At 45.0% G+C, this 21,383-nt stretch overlaps 1 protein-coding gene across 1 annotated transcript in view; it reads right to left on the minus strand.

Annotated features, from left to right (window-relative positions):
• LOC126474337 (kazrin) overlaps positions 1 to 21,383 on the minus strand; it is an 857,979-nt gene that overhangs the window by 290,158 nt on the left and 546,438 nt on the right. The window contains exon 4 of the mRNA XM_050101804.1: positions 12,094 to 12,439. Within this exon, the coding sequence (XP_049957761.1) occupies positions 12,094 to 12,439 (346 nt within the window). The remainder of the gene's footprint in view (positions 1 to 12,093; positions 12,440 to 21,383) is intronic.

A 21,383-nucleotide genomic window follows, 5' to 3' on the forward strand; every position in this document is an offset into this window, starting at 1 on the left:
GTCAGCAACTGGTGTGCCGAAGACTCTGTCCTTGATATAGCCTCAGAAAAAAATGTCAAGGGGCGTAATATCTGGAGAGCGGGGTGACCAAGGTGTTGGACCGTTCCTTCCAATCCACCGATCCGGACATTACTCCCCTCTCCTGACATTACGCCCCTTGACTTTTTTTTCTGGGGCTATATCAAGGACGAGTCTTCGTCACACCAGTTGCTGACGTCGACGAACTAAAGACTAGGATACAAGCTGCTGTGGGTACTGTGACAGAACACATGTTACGAAAAACCTGGCAGGAACTGGAATACCGCCTGGACAGGGAGCACACGTTGAGGTTTACTAACGTAAGTGGTCTTAAAAAAAAAACTAGTAGCACTAACCTATGTAACGGCATCAAATGTAAATTATTGTGTCAGATGGTTATTCTGTAATAAATTATTATAATCAGGGCAAGACTTTGTGCTCACCCATATATATATATATATATATATATATATATATATATATATATATATATATATATAAATATATAAGACGAGACGGCCAATGATCTCTTCAGTGCAGATGTAAACCAGGCTCGAACTAGTACGGGAATCGGCGAAATGCCGGGAATAATGAGGATAAAGGGCAAGAAGTGCTACATTAGAGATATGTGGGTAAATTGAGAATTTGGGTCTGACGGAAGGTGTGCTAGGGTAGTGACCTGATCACTGTGTCTGATGGCTCAGTGCTCAGAGCATCAGTCTAGTAAGCAGGAGACTCGTGTTCGAATCTAGGTACGGCACAAATTTTCGACTTTCCTCATTGATTTCAATCAGTGCCCGCTTGCAGCCAATGTCTGTAACGTGTTGGCAGATGCTTTCCCGGTGGACGTCTTGTAGAAATAGTTCTCGTGAGAGACATCGGACATCGTTGTGAAAACTCCACACTATTTCATCGGCGCAACCGACCACAGATGATCGCGCGTACCTGCGCGGTATAAGGGGGGGGGGGGGGGAGGGGGGGGCACTATATGTGAATGTGAGACATGTAGACAGATTGAGGAAAGTTCTAGCTGGTACCTGAGATGTCTTCGGATGACAGTTCAAACACTGCTTATGGACAGCAGGGATGGGGGTTTTGTCGGCGTGTAACACACAGCTGTGTATCTGTGAAAGTAAGTTTCGTAGTAGCGTCCAAACAGTTGTGCGGGAAACTCAGATCTCTATCATGTAGTGGCGACATGACATACAGCTTTGCAGGTTCCTGTTTCTTTCATGGCCTCAGGATTATAAAATGCTTGGAATGACAATACGCGTGACTGCACAGGTTGTTGTAACAACCCCTGTCTAAATGTGCCCATTTCATCCTGAGCGTCTTATTTATACGCGTATCTTATCCGACTTGAAGAGCTGGCCTCGTTCGAACGAGACAAATGACATAAGTTAATTAACATATCACACTGGCGTAACAAAATGATATGTGTAACAGAAAGCTCGAAGCGCAGTGGTGTACACATCGACAAACTGCCGATACCGTAAGGCAAGTCAGCGATCAATCGACAAAGCAGCACCACATCAAAAGCTCCGTTGTTCGACGTCGGTTGAGCTCGTCCTGCACTTATCAGTGACTAATAATTATTGTGCTGTAGTACATTTCATCACTGTTGTAGCAGCAGTGTTTGAAGGGCCGAGCAAATTGTCCTTCTATTTGCACATCCAAGACGAAGAGCTAAAAAATCCTTACGAACTTGAAGAAACAGGATTTCGTACGAGTGTGGAATTTCGAGCATTTGGAAGGGTTAAGGAGGTATAAGTGTATCCGCTACAATATCATCAGAGATTGAGGTCTATCTCAGGTGGATAAAAATCAGCCGCAGGAACCGTCCCGGAATTTACCTTATCTGAGGCGCCAACGAAACATGTATCCGGATGGTCGAGACGGGAAGTGAACCACTCTTCTGTGTCATAACCATTGTTTTGAAATAACTCTCCGTTTCCAATTGAAGTAAAATTAAAATTGCATTGTATTGTATGGAACTGGGGATCTAGAAACGACGGAGAGGCTTCGTCCCTGCCATAGCCCCCAGTGGTACACGACTCCACAACGGGCTACAGCAGTCCACTCACCCCACCGCCGCCCCACACCGAACCCAGGGTTATTGTGCGGTTCGGCCAGCAGTGGAACCCCCCGGGAACGTCTCACACCAGGTAAGTGTAACCCCAATGTTTGACTGGTAGAGTAAGTATGATGTAGTACGTGGGGACAGGGTTTGCGCAGCAATCGCCGACACAGTGTAACTGAGGTGGAATAAGGGGAACCAGCCCGCATTCGCTGAGGCAGGTGGAAAAACGCCTTAAAAAAGATTCACAGACTGGCCGGCATACCGGACCTCGACACTAATCCGCCGGGCGGATTCTTACCGGGGACCGGCACGCCAGCCGGCCGGGTTGGCCGAGCGGTTCTAGGCGCTGCAGTCTGGAACCGCGCGACCCCTACGGTCGCAAGTTCGAATCCTGCCTCGGGCATGGATGTGTGTCTTGTCTTTAGGTTAGTTAGGTTTAAGTAGTTGTAAGTTCTAGGGGCTGATGGCCTCAGAAGTTAAGTCCCATAGTGCTCAGAGCCATTTGAACCGGCACGCCTTCCCACGCGGAAAGCAGTGCGTTAGACCGCACGGCTAACTGGGCTGGCTCAAAAAAAAAGTCGTCAACAAACCTACTGAGCGGGAAGCATTCAGTCTCTGCTTTTTGTGATGCAGCGTGGATGCTCAACATTTCGTCGTCTGCTCGTGGTTTCGCCGTCGTTCAGTAACTTTTCATAGATGCTAACGACAGTAGCTTGCGAACGGAAGAATATCTTCACCGCTCCCGAGATGGTCGTTCCCAGGCGCCGGGCTATAACAATCTGCCCTTTGTCGAAGTCGCTTATGTCACTGAGTTTCTGCATTTGCGGCACGTGTAGTCGCTAGAATGATCCGTCATTCCCGCATCGCCATCATGTGGCATTCACTGTCGAGTGAGGCAGTGGTCATAATCTTCTGGTTCATTTAAACCATTTTCAGACATTTTTGTAAATGTAATGTAGCTCCCATCCCGCCAGTTACTGACCTGAGCTATTTGGGAGTCATGTTTAAGGAGAGTGTGCGCGGCCAAGTGTCGACGCTACTACCGATCGTACGTGTGATGGCACGCCAGAACCTGCTCCGGGCCTTCAACCAGCTGCCATGTGTGCAATACCTGAACAGCATGTTGTTCTCAATGCAGAGACATCTACAGACGTTAAAGTAACCTCTGGCGTGCCACAGGGGAGTGTTATGGGACCACTGCTTTTCACAATATATATAAATGACCTAGTAGATAGTGTCGGAAGTTCCATGCGGCTTTTCGCGGATGATGCTGTAGTACACAGAGAAGTTGCTGCATTAGAAAATTGCAGCGAAATGCAGGAAGATCTGCAGCGGATAGGCACTTGGTGCAGGGAGTGTCAACTGACCCTTAACATAGATAAATGTAGAGTATTGCGAATACATAGAAAGAAGGATCCTTTATTGTATGATTATATGATAGCGGAACAAACACTGGTAGCAGTTACTTCTGTCAAATATCTGGGAGTATGCGTACCGAACGATTTGAAATGGAGTGATCATATAAAATTAATTGTTGGTAACGCGGGTGTCAGGTTGAGATTCATTGGGAGAGTCCTCAGAAAATGTAGTACATCAACAAAGGAGGTGGCTTACAAAACACTCGTTCGACCTATACTTGAGTATTGCTCATCAGTGTGGGATCCGTAGCATGTCGGGTTGACGTAGGAGATAGAGAAGATCCAAATGAAACTGCGCGTTTCGTCACAGCGTTATTTGGCAAGCGTGGTAGCGTTACGGAGATGTTTAGCAAACTCAAAGGGCAGACTCTGCAAGAGAGGCGCTCTGCATCGCGGTGTAGCTTGCTGTCCAGGTTTCGAGAGGGTGCGTTTCTGGATGAGGTATCGAATATATTGCTTCCCCCTACTTATACCTCCCGAGGAGATCACGAATGTAAAATTAAAGAGATTCGAGCGCGCACGGAGGCTTTCCGGCAGTCGTTCTTCCCACGAACCATACGCGAGTGGAACAGGAAAGGGAGGTAATGACAGTGGCACATAAAGTGCCCTCCGCCACACACCGTTGGGTGGCTTGCGGAGTATAAATGTAACTGTAGATGTAGATGAAGCTCTACGTGGCGTCAGAATTCAAATCACGTGGCACATGTCCTCCTTCTATCGGCAGTGATACTTCGCAGACTTTAGGCGGCGTTCGGTTATTACCTGCTCAGAGGACACGTATTTCAAGTACGTTACGACAGTCTCACTCTCCCCCTGTGCCACGGAGGGCTCGGACCGATTAACGTACGGGCACGGGCAGCTGCCCTCTATTGAGCAGCTTGTGGAAACGATTATTGCAGTCACCATGCCTTCCTCTGTGGTCGTTTGTTGGACGTCCTGATGCCGGTCTCTCACGTCCCACCTGTATCGGTGACGATGTCGCGACACATCTCTCCCATGTAACGAAATTTATTCTCGAATGCGGCTGTCTTATGTCAGATCTCTCCGCAATACACCCGCCGAAAGACTTTTATACCACCCTTCCGTGGGCGGTTGTGCGTAAGGTGCTGGAATCAAAGCACCCATTGTTGACTGGTCCGCAGCTCATGGTCTTGCGGTAGCGTTCTCGCTTCCCGCGCACAGTGTTCCGGGTTCGATTCCCGGCGGGGTCAGGGATTTTCCGTACTTCGAGATGACTGGGTGTTGCTGTGTCGTGTTCATCATCGTCATTCATCCCCCTTACGGTCTGAGGAAGGCAATGGCAAACCACTTCCGCTAGGACCTTGCCTAGTAGGGCGGTACGGGTCTCCCGCATAGTCCCCTACGCTACTCGGAGTATGGGACCCCATCATTATTGTTCGTTGGCCGCGAGTGTGTAAAACGATACACCACCACTTTCTGCCAGCCACCGTGCACGCGACGTGGTATCGAGTTGCCAATAAAAAATATGCGACGAGGTACCGGCTCCACGCTATCGGATTAACAGACTAGACTCCCACCTTTGTCCTGACTGTCGCCTCCTGGACACCGATGAACATTTCTTCACGTGCCTGCCGTCATCCGGTGGCTGGCGACTGACGTAGAAGATCTTAGCTTATTACCTGCGTGTCACACTTGACGTGATTGGATCTTGCACGCTCCTGTGTCCGGATGACTCTTACTCTGTCCCCGCAAAATATCATGCGCTTACATGGATGAAGATTTGGAAATGAATAACGCGAGAAAATCTCTTAAGCTGAGGAAAGCTGCCGGTCTAGACAGAACATTCCCTGAATTCATCAGACACCTGGGCCCCTCTGCCCGTGCATGGCTTAGACAATTCTGCTGTGACATCATGAACACCAGCCGGGATCCCTATCAGTTCAAGATAGCCAAAATCCTCGCAATCTTAAAACCAAGAAAGCCAAAGGATGACCCAGCTAGCTATCGGCCAATAGCCCTATTGAGCGTTTGATACAAGCTATTAGAAAGACTGCTGTACAACAGAATATATGACTCCATAGTTAGACTAATTCCCGCAGACCAGGCAGGATTTAGGAACAAACGGAGCTACTGAGAACAAGTACTTGCCTTAACCTCATACATTGAATCAGGCTTTCAAAGGGCCCAAAAAAACCTGTGTGGCTTTTGTGGACCTCTCGGCCGCCTATGATACCATCTGACTCGACGGAGTTACACTCAAGCTGAAAAAAGCGATGCCTTGCCGCAACACAACTAAGCTTCCGGAAAACATGTTGAAAAATCGCTACTTCAGAGTGAACGTAGGTCAATCTACGAGTAAATCCTACGCAATAAACAATGGGCTCCCACAGGGATCAGTGTTGGCTCCCCTTCTCTTCAACCTATACACGAGTGACATGCCAGCAACTAAATGGCAAAAATTCTGCTATGCAGATGACATTGCAATAGCCTCTAAGAGCAAGACATTTGAAGAGGGGGAAGCTACTCTGTCAACGGACCTTCAACTTCTTAACCAGTAATAACGAAATGGAGGCTCTGCCCAAATCCAAATAAAACTGAGGTAAGTGTATTCCACCTGAACAATCATGAGGCAAGACGAGAGTTACAAGTAACATTCTGCAATGAGCGATTGACGCACAACAGCCATCCAAAATATCTAGGAATCACTCTTGACCGGTCACTAACCTATAAAAAACACCTAGAAATAACCAGTCAAAAGATAAAAAATCGAAATAACATATTAAGAAAGCTGACTGGAACCTCCTGGGGAGCTCAAGCTAGCACCCTACGCACCGCAGCACAATGTCTTGTTTACTCGGTGGCGGAATACTGCGCCCCAGTCTGGTACAAGAGCAGACACACGAAAAAAATTGATGTCCAGCTTAATACCACCATTAGGATTGTCTCAGGAGCTCTGCAATCAACTCCACTCCCCTGGCTTCATGCCCTTTGCAATATAGCTCCTCCCTCCCTCAGAAGGCAATAAGCAGCTATCCGAGAACAGAAAATTTACCTATCCGAAAAATATTAGACCATATACCAGCTACCCGCCTAAAATCCAGGAAACCTATATGGGAAGACGAAGTCCTCAAATTCCCAGAAAGGTACTACATAGCAAGGGAATGGAGGCAATACTGGTCGCTGAATAATCACCATCCTCTCATCACTGATTTTGATCCTTCGATACCGGTGGAAGGAATGCAAATGCCCAGAAGAACTTGGTGCAGACTTAATCGTGTGAGGGCTAACCACGGCAGGACTAACCACAAATGGAAACTCACTGATGACCCACGATGCGACTGTGGTGCAGAAGAACAAACAACCCCTCACCAGGTCTTCGAATGCCCTACGAGGAGGTATGAAGGAGAATGGAGGGATATCATGAATGCCACTCCACGTGCTGTTCAGTGGGTGACCTGCTTAGATGTGGACTTGTAATAGCTGCATATTGTTGTTTGCAATCAATCATTCAATAATATATTCTAAATTCGTTTATTACATTCATTAATAGTATGGGTGCGATTTTACTCTGTAGATGCCAAACACTAAATAAATAAATAAGTGAATGACCACCAACTACGTCTTCAGCAAAGGGGATGGTACCTGTAAAACGTTCACAACGCCTCGAACGTACACCGGCGTACCGTACACACTTCGCGAAGTACGACTTTCATGCAGGATGGCGCTCCATTCTGTATTGATACAGCTGTGAAAGACCTCTTGCGGACATCGTTTGGTGTGGATCGCTTGCTGAGCCACCACATCCATCATGTTCAGCCTCCCAGGTCCCCACGCCTCAATTCGTGTCTTTTTTGGCCGTAGTTTTACCTATCTACTGCGATGTCCGATCTTATTAAAATTGCTAAAAGACTACATAGGATGGTCGTTTCTCACCACACCTACCGATATGCTGCACACTGCTGTTCACATCATTGTGCCTTGGCTACAGGTAATTTTGATGAATTACGGCGGACATGTTGAGCATTTGTTACAAAAAATGGTTTTTGCTAAAAATCAGTTGTTATGCTAATTATTGCTTTCGTATCATATGAAGCGTCATTTGTTGGTCATTTTGTGCACTTTGTTTGGTTTCAATAAAACCCCATGTCATTGCAAATATGTCTGTCAATTTTTTCCTTTCTACCTACACTATTCCGTGAAGCACTGAATTTTCGAATGTTAACGGACTCTTGGGTCCCCCGTATATTAAATGCTCTCACGTCTTCAATGCACTAATACTTTCAATACAATGTCGGTCAAATTTCCTGTTCGTGTACATGATATCAGTAACTGCTCTATCAGTAATTCGTTAATGCTGGTATTCTATATGCAATAGCTGAAGTGCGTTTCTTCGTTACGATACACGCTTCGTTCTATTCATAAAATGGTTCAAATGGCTCTGAGCACTATGGGACTTAACAGCTGAGGTCATCAGTCCCCTAGAACTTAAAACTACTTAAACCTAATTAACCTAAGGACATCACACACATCTATGCCCGAGGCAGGATTCGAACCTGCGACCGTAGCTGTCGCGCGGTTCCAGACTGTAGCGCCTACAACAGTTCGGCCACTCCGCCCGACCGTTCTATTCAGTCGAAACATCGAAAATGGTAGGATTTCTTGCTATTAATGTAGAAATGATGTTTGTATTCACGTTTGATTTAAATTTTGCCCTCTGGCGATGAGTTAGTAAACAAAAAAATTAAAGAAACTGTTAGACAATAACAGACTACGAATGATACACAATGTAACCGTAGGTTTCTGCAGCCGTTGTCACCGACAATTCTTCAGGGTATGTTATCACATGGTCAATGTTTAAAATTCTCGAATGTTTCAGCCAGTACTGTAAATGGCTTTCCTCAGGACACTGTACTGACTGCACAACAAAACATCCTGACGAACCCCATTTGAAACAGTGTAGAAGTTTATACATTGACCATGCCGTCACGTACCCTGAAGAATAGTACTGACAATAGCATATAAGGCTGACAATAGTCTTTTGGTAAGGTTATATTTTCCCGTTGCCAGTAATATAGTTCACTGAAATATGCGGAACATAAGGGACGAAGAGCCAGGGCTGTTTCCCATCTCCCTGCCTCACCCTTCGCAGGTACTGTCCTCATCTGCCTACATCCTTTCTACTCCGATACGGGTGTGTAAGCAGCGACGTGTGGAGTTCGTGTCTTTCGACGTGCGTGGAGTAAATGGGGAAACATGAACCATGGTGACGTTTTCAACAAATGCATTCAAACGTGACCAATGTGCAGTTATTCTTTTCATAATTTTTTCATAATGCGGGGCCACAGTCATAGTATATTTCTTTACAGTCAATACCGCCATTAGACTGTTGTTTATTTATAGTGTTACATTTGCACTTACACAATCATGATTTCGGCTTCAAAGTTCCATTATCAAGTGTTTTAAGTGTTATAAATTGACTAAGATGGCATACTGTCGTATTGTGCCATCAAGTGTTTTAAGTGGTATAAATTGCCTAATATGGCATACTGTCGTATTGTATTTTAATACGACAGTACGCCATCTTAGGCAATTTATAACACCTAAAACACTTGATAATGGCACTTTGAAGCCGAAATCATGATTGTGTAAGTGTAAATGTAACACTATAAATAAACAGTCTAATGGCGGTACTGACTTTAAAGAGGTGTTATTCTTTTCTCGGTTGGCGAAGGACAAACACCGGTAGACAACTATCGGAGAGTAGAGAATGTCTATGGGTCAGGATTCCTATCGAAAACCACTGTTGTCGAATTGTGCGCCAGGGAGTGCTGCTTCTTCATGATATCTCACGAAATTTCATCACATTTTCACTTACTGTTGGCTGCATTTGTTGCTATCGGTACATTTTTCTTCACAAGTAAGAGAGATTCTTTGATGAATTTTGCACAGCATACAAACCATACTTACAGGTGTATGAAACTCAAGCGTTTTCCAAATCTGCTAAAACTGTGGTAAAAATTGAGTTAATTAACTACAAAATTTGATTTTTTTCTAAACATAAAGTTTAAAACGTAACATTCATTTTTTCATAAATTAAATATATTATAGAGTTTCAGACACCTGTAAGTATGGTTTGCATGCTGTGCAAAATTCATCGAACAGTCTCTCCTACTTATGAAGAAGAGTGTACCTATAGCAACAAATGCAGCCAATAGTAAGAGAAAAAATGATGAAATTTCACATGTAAAAAAAATTATTTTGTTATGTTTTTGAACTTCCGCTGCTACGAGTGTGAATCCTGAATCCTTCCTGGTCATGCTGACAAAGTTTTATGAATTTACTTGTAAAAGTATAGACAGTGGAAATTAAAATGTCCTGTGGTGCCTCTCCTGCTCCAAGTCGGCCCGTTTGACGTCCTACCCCCCTTAAAAATTTTGAGGGATTTCTAGAAGAATGTGTCTTAATTGAAACCGTTTTGTAAAATTGCAGTACAATTCAGCCTTAGTGGCGTATATCAGTTTTGATGGGGAAATAAATGAGTTATTATTGATCAAACTGTCTATAACCTTTTAAAGTTGTTTGGTAATATCCCGCCCGGGAGGGGCGGTTTCAATCTATGTGGAAATAGTAATTTATTCCCTGGTTATTTGATGTAAAGTTAATTTGAAATGATTTACTTGGCCCGAGTGGCGGTTTTTTTAAATGTTTGCAAAGAGATTAATTCGCTTGTGGTTTCATATAACAAGCAGTTTGTAAAATTGGTGTGAGTGGCGGGTTTTTAAGTGTTTTTAAAGAGATTAAATCATTTGTGGTTTTATATGACAAGCAGTTTGTAAAGTTTGCCTGAATGGCGTTTCTTAAAGAAATTATTATCTGATTTGTGATTGTAATTCTCTTAATGATTTATCTACACTACTGGCCATTAGAATTGTTACACCAAGAAGAAATGCCGATGATAAACGGGTATTCATTGGACAAATATATTATACTAGAACTGACATGTGATTACATTTTCACGCAATTTGGGTGCATAGATCCTGAGAAATTAGTACCCAGAACAACCACCTCTGGCTGTAATAACGGCCTTGATACGCCTGGGCATTGATTCAAACAAAGCTTGGATGCCGTGTACAGGCACAGCTGCCCATGCGGCTTCAACACGATACCACAGTTCGTCAAGAATAGTGACGGGCGTATTGTGACGAGCCAGTTGTTCGGCCACCATTGACCAGACGTTTTCAATTGGTGAGAGATATGGAGAATGTGCTGGCCAGGGCAGCAGTCGAACATTTTCTGTATCCATAATGGCCCGTACAGGGCCTCCAACATACGGTCGTGCAGTATCCTGCTGAAATGTAGGGTTTGGCAGGGATCGAATGAATGGTAGAGCCACGGGTCGTAACACATCTGAAATGTAACGTCCACTGTTCAAAGTACCGTCAATGCGAACAATAGGTGACCGAGACGAGTAACCAATGGCAGCCCATACCATCACGCAGGGTGATACGCCAGTATGGCGATGACGAATACACGCTTCCAATGTGCGTTCACCGCGATGTCGCCAAACACGCATGCGACCATCAGAAACTGGATTCATCCAAAAAAAAAAAGACGTTTTACCATTCGTGCACCCAGGTTCGTCGTTGAGTACACCATCGCAGGCGCTCCTGTCGGTTCTGCAACGTCAAGGGTAACTGCAGCCATGGTCTCCGAGCTGATAGTCGATGCTGCTGCAAACGTCGTCGAACTGTTCGTGTAGATGGTTGTTATCTTACAAACGTCCCCATCTGTTGATTCAGGGATCGAGACGTGGCTGCACGATCCGCTACAGCCATGCAGATAAGATGCCTGCCATCTCGACTGCTAGTGATATGAGACCATTGGGATCCACCACTGCGTTCCGTATTACCCTTCTGAACCCACCGATTCCATATTCTGCTAACAGTCATTGGATCTCGACCAACGCGAGCAATAATGTCGCGATACGATAAACCGCAATCGCGATAGGCTACAATCCGACCTTTATCAAAGTCGGAAACGTGATGGTACGCATTTCTCCTCCTTACACGAGGCATCACAACAACGTTTCACCAGGCAACGCCGGTCAACTACTGTTTGTGCATGAGAAATCGGTTGGAAACTTTCCTCATGTCAGGACGTTATAGGTGTCGCCAACGGCGCTAACCTTGTGTGAATGCTCTGAAAAGCTAATCATTTGCATATCAGGGCATCTTCTTCCTGTCGGTTAAATTTCGCGTCTGCAGCACGTCATCTTCGCGGTGTAGCAATTTTAATGGCCAGTAGTGTATGATGCAAATAAATATGTTGAAATGAAATGGTCACTGTATGGGTCAAGTCCATCCACTGCCTTTATATTAGAGATTAAGGAAATTGCGGTTCAAAACAGAAATAACGGTCCATTTTTACTACTTTTCGGCTTCCTGCTTGCCACTCTGCAACTATGTGCCTATGTGCAGGAAGCTACGTCTAGTTATTGTTCGAGCAACGCTCGGTACTCTATGGAGCTCTGCGGTATACCAGGTAATCTCGAAGTCGTTCGAATGCGAGTATCGTTGGGCGAGACGTAACTGCAAGTATGCTGGTAAGCGGCCGTACCTGACGCGGCGGTGGCGGCAGCAGAAGTCACGGCTGTAGAGGCGGACACCGCCCCGACGCCGACGCCGCCAGTCGCGGAGGCGTCTCCGGCGGCGGAGGCGGCTCCGGCGATGGGCGAGGGCGGCCGGATGCCGGCGGGCTCTTCGGCCGTTGTCGGCTTGTCCTCGGCGGCGCTCGGGTCGGCGCCGGCGCCCACGGCCACCTTGGCCAGGTGCTCGTCCAGGCGTCGCGACGCGTCGTGCAGCTCGCCGCGCACCGCAGCCACCTCCTCGTGGGCCACCGCCAGGTCGCCGTCGATGCGCGCCGCCAGCTGCTTGTTCTCCTCCACCATCCTGCGGAACTTTGCCTGCGAAAACACGCAGACCGATCCCTCGTCATTCTTCTGTAGCGTACGGCGCAACACTACATTATACGTGGTATCTCAAACCTTTTGGATCAAACTGAAACAGGTAATAGTGGATCCCGTAATATTTCTGACCTACTCAGCCATCATATTAGGCTCCAAGAAATTGTTCCCAGAGCAGTGGAGATGCAAGACGTACCAGGTGATCAAAAAGTCAGTATAAATTTGAAAACTGAATAAATCACGGAATAATGTAGATAGAGAGGTACAAATTGACACACATGCTTGGAATTACATGGGGTTTTATAAGAACCAAAATATACAAAAGTTCAAAACATGTTCGACAGATGGCGCTTCATGTGATCAGAATAGCAATAATTATCATAACAAAGTAAGACAAAACAGAGATGATGTTCTCTACAGGAAATGCTCCATATGTCCACCATCATTCCTCAACAATAGCTGGAGTCGAGGAATAATGTTGTGAACAGCACTGTGAAGCATGTCCGGAGTTATGGTGAGGCATTGGCTTCGGATGTTTTCTTTCAGCATCCCTAGACATCCAGAATGAGATTTTCACTCTGCAGCGGAGTGTACGCTGATATAAAACTTCCTGGCAGATTAAAACTGTGTGCCGGACCGAGACTCGAACTCGGGACCTTTGCCTTTCGCGGCCAAGTACTCTACTATCTAATCTACCCAATCACGACTCACGCCCCGTCCTCACAGCTTTACTTCTGCCAGTACCTCGTCTCCCACCTTCCAAACTTTACAGAAGCTCTCCTGCGAACCCTGCAGAACTAGCACTCCTGAAAGAAAGGCTATTGCGGTAACATGGCTTAGCCACAGCCTGAGGGATGTAAAGCTGTGAGGACAGGGCGTGAGTCGTGATTGGGTAGCTCAGATGGTACAGCACTTGCCCGCGAAAGGCAAAGGTCGCGAGCTCGAGTCTCGGTCCGGCACACAGTTTTAATCTGCCAGGAAGTTTCATATCAGCGCACACTCCGATGCAGAGTGAAAATCTCATTCTGGAAACATCCCCCAGGCTGTGGCTAAGCCATGTCTCCGCAATATCCTTTCTTACAGGAGTGCTAGTTCTGTAGGGTTCGCAGGAGAGCTTCTGTAAAGTTTGGAAGGTGGGAGACGAGATACTGGCAGAAGTAAGGCTGTGAGGACGGGGCGTGAGTCGTGCTTGGGTAGCTCAGTTGGTAGAGCACTTGCCCGCGAAAGGCAAAGGTCCCGAGCTTGAATCTCGGTCCGGCACACAGTTTTAATCTGCCAGGAAGTTTCATCCCTAGAGATGTCGGTCGATCACGATACACTTGCGACTTCAGGTAGCCCAAAAGCCAATAGTCGCACGGACTGAGGTCTGGAGACCTGGGAGGCCAAGCATGACGAAAGTGGCGGCTGAGCACACGATCATCACCAAACGACGCGCGCAAGAGATCTTTCACGCGTCTAGCAATATGAGGTGGTTCTAATAAAACCCCATGTCATTCCAAGCATGTGTGTCAATTTTTACCTCTCTATCTACATTATTCCGTGGTTTATTAAATTTTCAAATTTATACTGACTTTTTGATCACCCGGTAAATAGACGACGAAATGTGGTGGGAGGTACCTGTGGCAGATGTCAGATTCGGTACCATTCGCGTGAAAAAGACCGCCTGCACAATGCTAGTGCTCTGTGATTGGCTGAAGCTACTCATTGGAATGACTTCACTTTTTAATACAAATCTCTCTTAACAGCTCACTATCAATCAGTCATTTTAGAATTATTAAAAGCAATTTAAATCAAAAACAAAAAACTGACGAAATAGCAGACGAAGCACTTCGGAAGCTTTCGGGTCACGCCTTTTCTGGTATGGCTCGCGAAGTGTTTCGGGCTGTTCGTCACTCTGGATTAGGCAGTCGAGATGTACAGTCATGTTGTCTGTGGCAGGATGTGTTTGCCAGTATTCAGTATTAAACGATTCACTCCGGTAGTCATGAGGCACAGACACGTGCCACAAATAGTGTAAAGATATATTTTCGTAAACATTGTGTTTGATCATGTACTTTGCTGTATCAGAAGGTATCGTATTAAGATCATGTAGTCTTCTCGTGTGGCTATATTAAAATACGCGTGTGGCATCCCAAAGAAGTGATACATTATTTCAGAACAGAACCTCACTAAAAGTCAGTTTTAGCCTCAAGATGCAGAACCTGTGTGCTGTTTTCTGCGCTGGGGACATCAACCTGAAGACTGCAGGTTAGTGAACTATAACAGAACCTTCGTATTCCACACAGTGCAGTGGAAACAACTAGACACCTCACGTGTACTGTATGCACAGTACAAATGTGCTCAGTGGCACGTCATCTGCAGTAATGCAGAGGAGGTAAAGGAGGATGATCGTTCTTAACACCAACAATCATTCATTCTTCCTTTCTTGCCGTAATCCGCCACTGATTATATTGACATAGGGAACCAGTAGCCGGAAATGCATATTTATTGTGTTATGGACATACACAGGTACACGTCATAACACGAAGGTAGCTCATTGTATTTATTTACAGCTACGACCGCCAGTCTCATTGTACGTATTGCAACGACACTTGTTGTTCTGCCACATTCTGTTAAAGATCCCAGGTGGTTCAAAATGGCTCTGAGCACTATGGGACTTAACATCTGAGGTCATCAGTCTACATCTACATCTACATTTATACTCCGCAAGCCACCCAACGGTGTGTGGCGGAGGGCACTTTACGTGCCACTGTCATTACCTGCCTTTCCTGTTCCAGTCGCGTATGGTTCGCGGGAAGAACGACTGTCTGAAAGCCTCCGTGCGCGCTCTAATCTCTCTAATTTTACATTCGTGATCTCCTCGGGAGGTATAAGTAGGGGGAAGCAATATATTCGATACCTCATCCAGAAATGCACCCTCTCGAAACCTGGCGAACAAGCTACACCGCGATGCAGAGCGCCTCTCTTGAAGAGTCTGCCACTTGAGTTTATTAAACATCTCCGTAACGCTATCACGGTTACCAAATAACCCTGAGACGAAACGCGCCACTCTTCTTTGGATCTTCTCTATCTCCTCCGTCGACCCGATCTGGTACGGATCCCACACTGATGAGCAATACTCAAGTATAGGTCGAACGAGAGTTTTGTAAGCCACCTCCTTTGTTGATGGACTACATTTTCTAAGGACTCTCCCAATGAATCTCAACCTGGTACCCGCCTTACCAACAATTAACTTTATATGATCATTCCACTTCAAATCGTTCCGCACGCATACTCCCAGATATTTTACAGAAGTAACTGCTACCAGTGTTTGTTCCGCTATCATATAATCATACAATAAAGGATCCTTCTTTCTATGTATTCGCAATACATTACATTTGTCTATGTTAAGGGTCAGTTGCCACTCCCTGCACCAAGTGCCTATCCGCTGCAGATCTTCCTGCATTTCGCTACAATTTTCTAATGCTGCAACTTCTCTGTATACTACAGCATCATCCGCGAAAAGCCGCATGGAACTTCCGACACTATCTACTAGGTCATTTATATATATTGTGAAAAGCAATGGTCCCATAACACTCCCCTGTGGCACGCCAGAGGTTACTTTAACGTCTGTAGACGTCTCTCCATTGATAACAACATGCTGTGTTCTGTTTGCTAAAAACTCTTCAATCCAGCCACACAGCTGGTCTGATATTCCGTAGGCTCTTACTTTGTTTATCAGGCGACAGTGCGGAACTGTATCGAACGCCTTCCGGAAGTCAAGAAAAATAGCATCTACCTGGGAGCCTGTATCTAATATTTTCTGGGTCTCATGAACAAATAAGGCGAGTTGGGTCTCACACGATCGCTGTTTCCGGAATCCATGTTGATTCCTACATAGTAGATTCTGGGTTTCCAGAAATGACATGATACGCGAGCAAAAAACATGTTCTAAAATTCTACAAGAGATCGACGTAAGAGATATAGGTCTATAGTTTTGCGCATCTGCTCGACGACCCTTCTTGAAGACTGGGACTATCTGTGCTCTTTTCCAATCATTTGGAACCCTCCGTTCCTCTAGAGACTTGCGGTACACGGCTGTTAGAAGGGGGGCAAGTTCTTTCGCGTACTCTGTGTAGAATCGAATTGGTATCCCGTCAGGTCCAGTGGACTTTCCTCTATTGAGTGATTCCAGTTGCTTTTCTATTCCTTGGACACTTATTTCGATGTCAGCCATTTTTTCGTTTGTGCGAGGATTTAGAGAAGGAACTGCAGTGCGGTCTTCCTCTGTGAAACAGCTTTGGAAAAAGGTGTTTAGTATTTCAGCTTTACGCGTGTCATCCTCTGTTTCAATGCCATCATCATCCCGTAGTGTCTGGATATGCTGTTTCGAGCCACTTACTGATTTAACGTAAGACCAGAACTTCCTAGGATTTTCTGTCAAGTCGGTACATAGAATTTCACTTTCGAATTCAATGAACGCTTCACGCATAGCCCTCCTTACGCTAACTTTGACATCGTTTAGCTTCTGTTTGTCTGAGAGGTTTTGGCTGCGTTTAAACTTGGAGTGGAGCTCTCTTTGCTTTCGCAGTAGTTTCCTAACTTTGTTGTTGTACCACGGTGGGTTTTTCCCGTCCCTCACAGTTTTACTCGGCACGTACCTGTCTAAAATGCATTTTACGATTGCCTTGAATTTTTTCCATAAACACTCAACATTGTCAGTGTCGGAACAGAAATTTTCGTTTTGATCTGTTAGGTAGTCTGAAATCTGCCTTCTATTACTCTTGCTAAACAGATAAACCTTCCTCCTGCGTGAGCTTAAACGCGTGCCTTTCGGCTTCCTCTCATAGTGACTTGGCTGTCTTGCCAAGTCACAACAAAAAGAGCTTTGGATGACTTACCGTCAAATAAGGCAGAAGGGATAGATAACATTGCATCAGAATTTCTAAAATCATTGGGGGAAGTGGCAACAAAACGACTATTCACGTTGGTGTGTAGAATATATGAGTCTGGCGATATACCATCTGACTTTCGGAAAAGCATCATCCACACAATTCCGAAGACGGCAACAGCTGACAAGTGCGAAAATTATCGCACAATCAGCTTAACAGCTCATGCATCGAAGCTGCTTACAAGAATAATATACAGAAGAATGGAAAAGAAAATTGAGAATGCGCTAGGTGACGATCAGTTTGCCTTTAGGAAAAGTAAAGGGACGAGAGAGGCAATTCTGACGTTACGGCTAGTAATGGAAGCAAGGCTAAAGAAAAATCAAGACACTTTCATAGGATTTGTCGACCAGGAAAAAGCGTTCGACAATATAAAGTGGTGCACGCTGTTCGAGATTCTGAAAAAAGTAGGGGTAAGCTATAGGGAGAGACGGGTCATATACAATATGTACAACAACCAAGAGGGAATAATAAGAGTGGACGATCAAGGACGAAGTGCTCGTATTAAGAAGGGTGTAAGACAAGGCTGTAGCCTTTCGCCCCTACTCTTCAACCTGTACATCGAGGAAGCAATGATGGAAATAAAAGAAAGGTCCAGGAGTGGAATTAAAATACAAGGTGAAAGGTTATCAATGATACGATTCGCTGATGACATTGCTATCCTGAGTGAAAGTGAAGAAGAATTAAATGATCTGCTGAACGGAATGAACAGTCTAATGAGTACACAGTATGGTATGAGAGTAAATCGGAGAAAGACGAAGGTAATGAGAAGTAGTAGAAATGAGAACAGCGAGAAACTTAACATCAGGATTGATGGTCACGAAGTCAAAGAAGTTAAGGAATTCTGCTACCTAGACAGTAAAATAACCAATGACGGACGGAGCAAGGAGGACATCAAAAGCAGACTCGCTGTGGCAAAAAAGGCATTTCTGGCCAAGAGAAGTCTACTAATATCAAATACCGGCCTTAATTTGAGGAAGAAATTTCTGAGGATGTACGCCTGGAGTACAGCATTGTATGGTAGTGAAACATGGACTGTCGGAAAACCGGAACAGAAGAGAATCGAAGCATTTGAGATGTGGTGCTATAGACGAATGTTGAAAATTAGGTGGAGTGATAAGGTAAGGAATGAGGAGGTTCTACGCAGAATCGGAGAGGAAAGGAATATGTGGAAAACACTGATAAGGAGAAGGGACAGGATGATAGGACATCTGCTAAGACATGAGGGAATGACTTCATGGTACTAGAGGGAGCTGTAGAGGGCAAAAACTGTAGAGGAAGACAGAGATTGGAATACGTCAAGCAAATAATTGAGGACGTAGGTTGCAAGTGCTATTCTGAGATGAAGAGGTTAGCACAGGAAAGGAATTCGTGGCGGACCGCATCAAACCAGTCAGTAGACTGATGACAAAAAAAAAACAAAAACAAAAAAAGGGATAATCGTGATGCTGATAGTGCGTTAAAACGATAATGCTCTTGATGTAGTTGGTATGATGGGCACGACTATGAGGTCTTGCGTGACACCAAGTAGCGACTAAAAGTCGTTGAGAGAGGAGGAGGAAAGAGAAAGGATGATGTGAGAGCTGGGAAGAGCGGTATATCTCAAGACGGATTTCACCTTCAGGTTGTGGGAGTTTGTTGAAATTCTAGGAGACGAGGCGTGAACTTGCATGGAAAGTGGGTTATCGATTTAGTGCCACAGCAGGATAGCTGGATTGGGGATTACTAGGTAGGATGTTGGGTGCCGCCGCAGGGTTTGATGGTTAATGTTGTTGTGACCCCGAGTCGCAACCCCTGTCACGTAGACTAGCCTTCAGCCAAGGCAGGTGACCGGTACTACATATACGCCAGGCGAAACTATTACGTTAGTTTTCGATTCGATGGCTTGGCTGGAAGTGTGTGTAATTCAGCGGGGAGTCCGACAGCGCTATCCAACAGCCGCGGATGTTCCTCAGCAGTAGCCACGACAGCTCCAGCCCCACCGTTCATCTGACCGAAGAAGAACAACGCTCTTCAACAGTGTTTACAACAGGATATCGACTGTACTGTATTGTGTAATTGGACTTAGCCATTGACTTTACTGTTACCGATCTTGAAGTTGAGTATTAGCGTTTTTTTTAATAAAAGTGCGTCTTTGGAACCGTGAACTGTAATAATTGTTTCAGTGGTTGTATTTTTTAGAGTGCGTGCATGGTGTGATGTTGGGAGTAGATCCCCAGTTACACTGACATCAGTGACACCTCAGTGGCTGTCCGGATACATAGCAGAAACTGACGACGAGAATATCAGACCTCTACGGGCAAGCCCAGCCCTAAGTTTTGGTGATTATGAGATTCAGACTTGGTCCAATTAAAACAACTTGTAGTGACAACTTAGTGGTTTTGGACGCGATGGCTGAACAATTTTCATGTGTTGTCTTTCCTTTGAATCTTCTCTCTAACCTGTCACAAAGTACACTGTCTAATCTCTTGTTTCCAGTAATCCTAGATAAGAAATAATCTGTGTGCAATACAGCTTCAAATGACGCAAATAGCTGACCTTATGGTACAAATATTGCACCTTTTCTCAGTCTATTTGTCACTTGCAGGCAAAGCGGCTGCAAAGACAGAACAAGAGGTTCCACCGGCAAGAGAAAGACATGTGGACACCGCCGGTGCTCCATCCGTTTGATTGGATGAAGAAAAAATGAGCAAATTACATCGCCTGGATGGAGGAACGCTTCACGGGGCACAGAACAACAGGTAATGTCATGCAGAGAACCTTTTTGCTATCTAAAGTTGGAGCTAGCGTTTATGGTTTATTTAATTTTTGCAAATCCTCCATACTGATGTGGATGCAGGACTGTGGCTTATTGTCGTGCATTTAAACTGCACACATCGATTAAGTAGAATCAACGGTATCCAGTTCAATTACAGTACCTATTCTATATGCGCCATTGTTTGGTTCTCTCCAATCGTTTTTCACACAGGCGGCCTGAATGTGAGGCTAATGAAGCTTCGAAACTGGTTACTTAAATAATAATTTTTTTTAGGAAGAATTACAGCTTCTTGTATCCTTTTTCTAAGATTTATGGTTTAGAGATGTAGTTGTTTCCAGACAAGGATCCAAGTGCATTAGGTTATACGCAGCTTATAGACAAATTGTCTGAATATTCTGAAAGTCAAACTATCGTTGCAACAGCACGATACAAGTTCTACAGACCTTATAAAGAAACCCGATTAGACTTTCACGGTGACGGTCAGCATGTTTCAAGGTGCAAGCAGAGACTGTAAATTCGAATGTCAATATCGTGAACGTAATCTTTCATATGCTTATACAGTAGTAAGGGGCATGCTCATAGTCCATGCTCCTGACGCAAGCTTACTGAAGAACCTCATTAGATTAAACAACCTCACTCTCTAAGAACTTTCATCCGTCATTCAGGTATTTGAGCAGAAGAAACAGAATGGACTCTCGATCAGTTTCCAGTAAACTCCAGTGGCAGAACTACAAAACCAAACCACCGCTATGAAAAGTTGGTAAGCTCATTTAATAAATTTCAGGGTGTGCTAACAAGCTACAATGATCAACCGATCCTAATAAACGGCCGTCGTATACTAACTGCTTAGTATAAGCACAAAGTGGTGCAAGCAACGCTGCTTAAGACAAAGTTTCCACTTACTGCCAATATGATGGGACGATCATTTTGACCAGTTAGAGTTCACCGTCCAGGACGCAGGCAATCAAATACACATAAATGGAGTGTACACAACTCTTTTAAAGAGTACAGTCAAGCTTTTTGTGGCGCTTCATGAAGCTCTAAAGATTATCAGGTGCATATCAGCTCCAAATCTCATACAATTCCAAAATTTTGCAAGGCTAGACCCGTCCCTTACGAGTTGTGTGCAAGGTCAAGCAAGAATTGGATACCAGAATGAGATTTTCACTCTGCAGCGGAGTGTGCGCTGATATGAAACTTCCTGGCAGATCAAAACTGCGTGCCGGACCGAGACTCGAACTTGGGACCTTTGCCTTTC

Source organism: Schistocerca serialis, chromosome 4 (assembly GCF_023864345.2).
Source record: "Schistocerca serialis cubense isolate TAMUIC-IGC-003099 chromosome 4, iqSchSeri2.2, whole genome shotgun sequence".
NCBI classification, from domain to species: Eukaryota; Metazoa; Arthropoda; class Insecta; order Orthoptera; family Acrididae; genus Schistocerca; species Schistocerca serialis.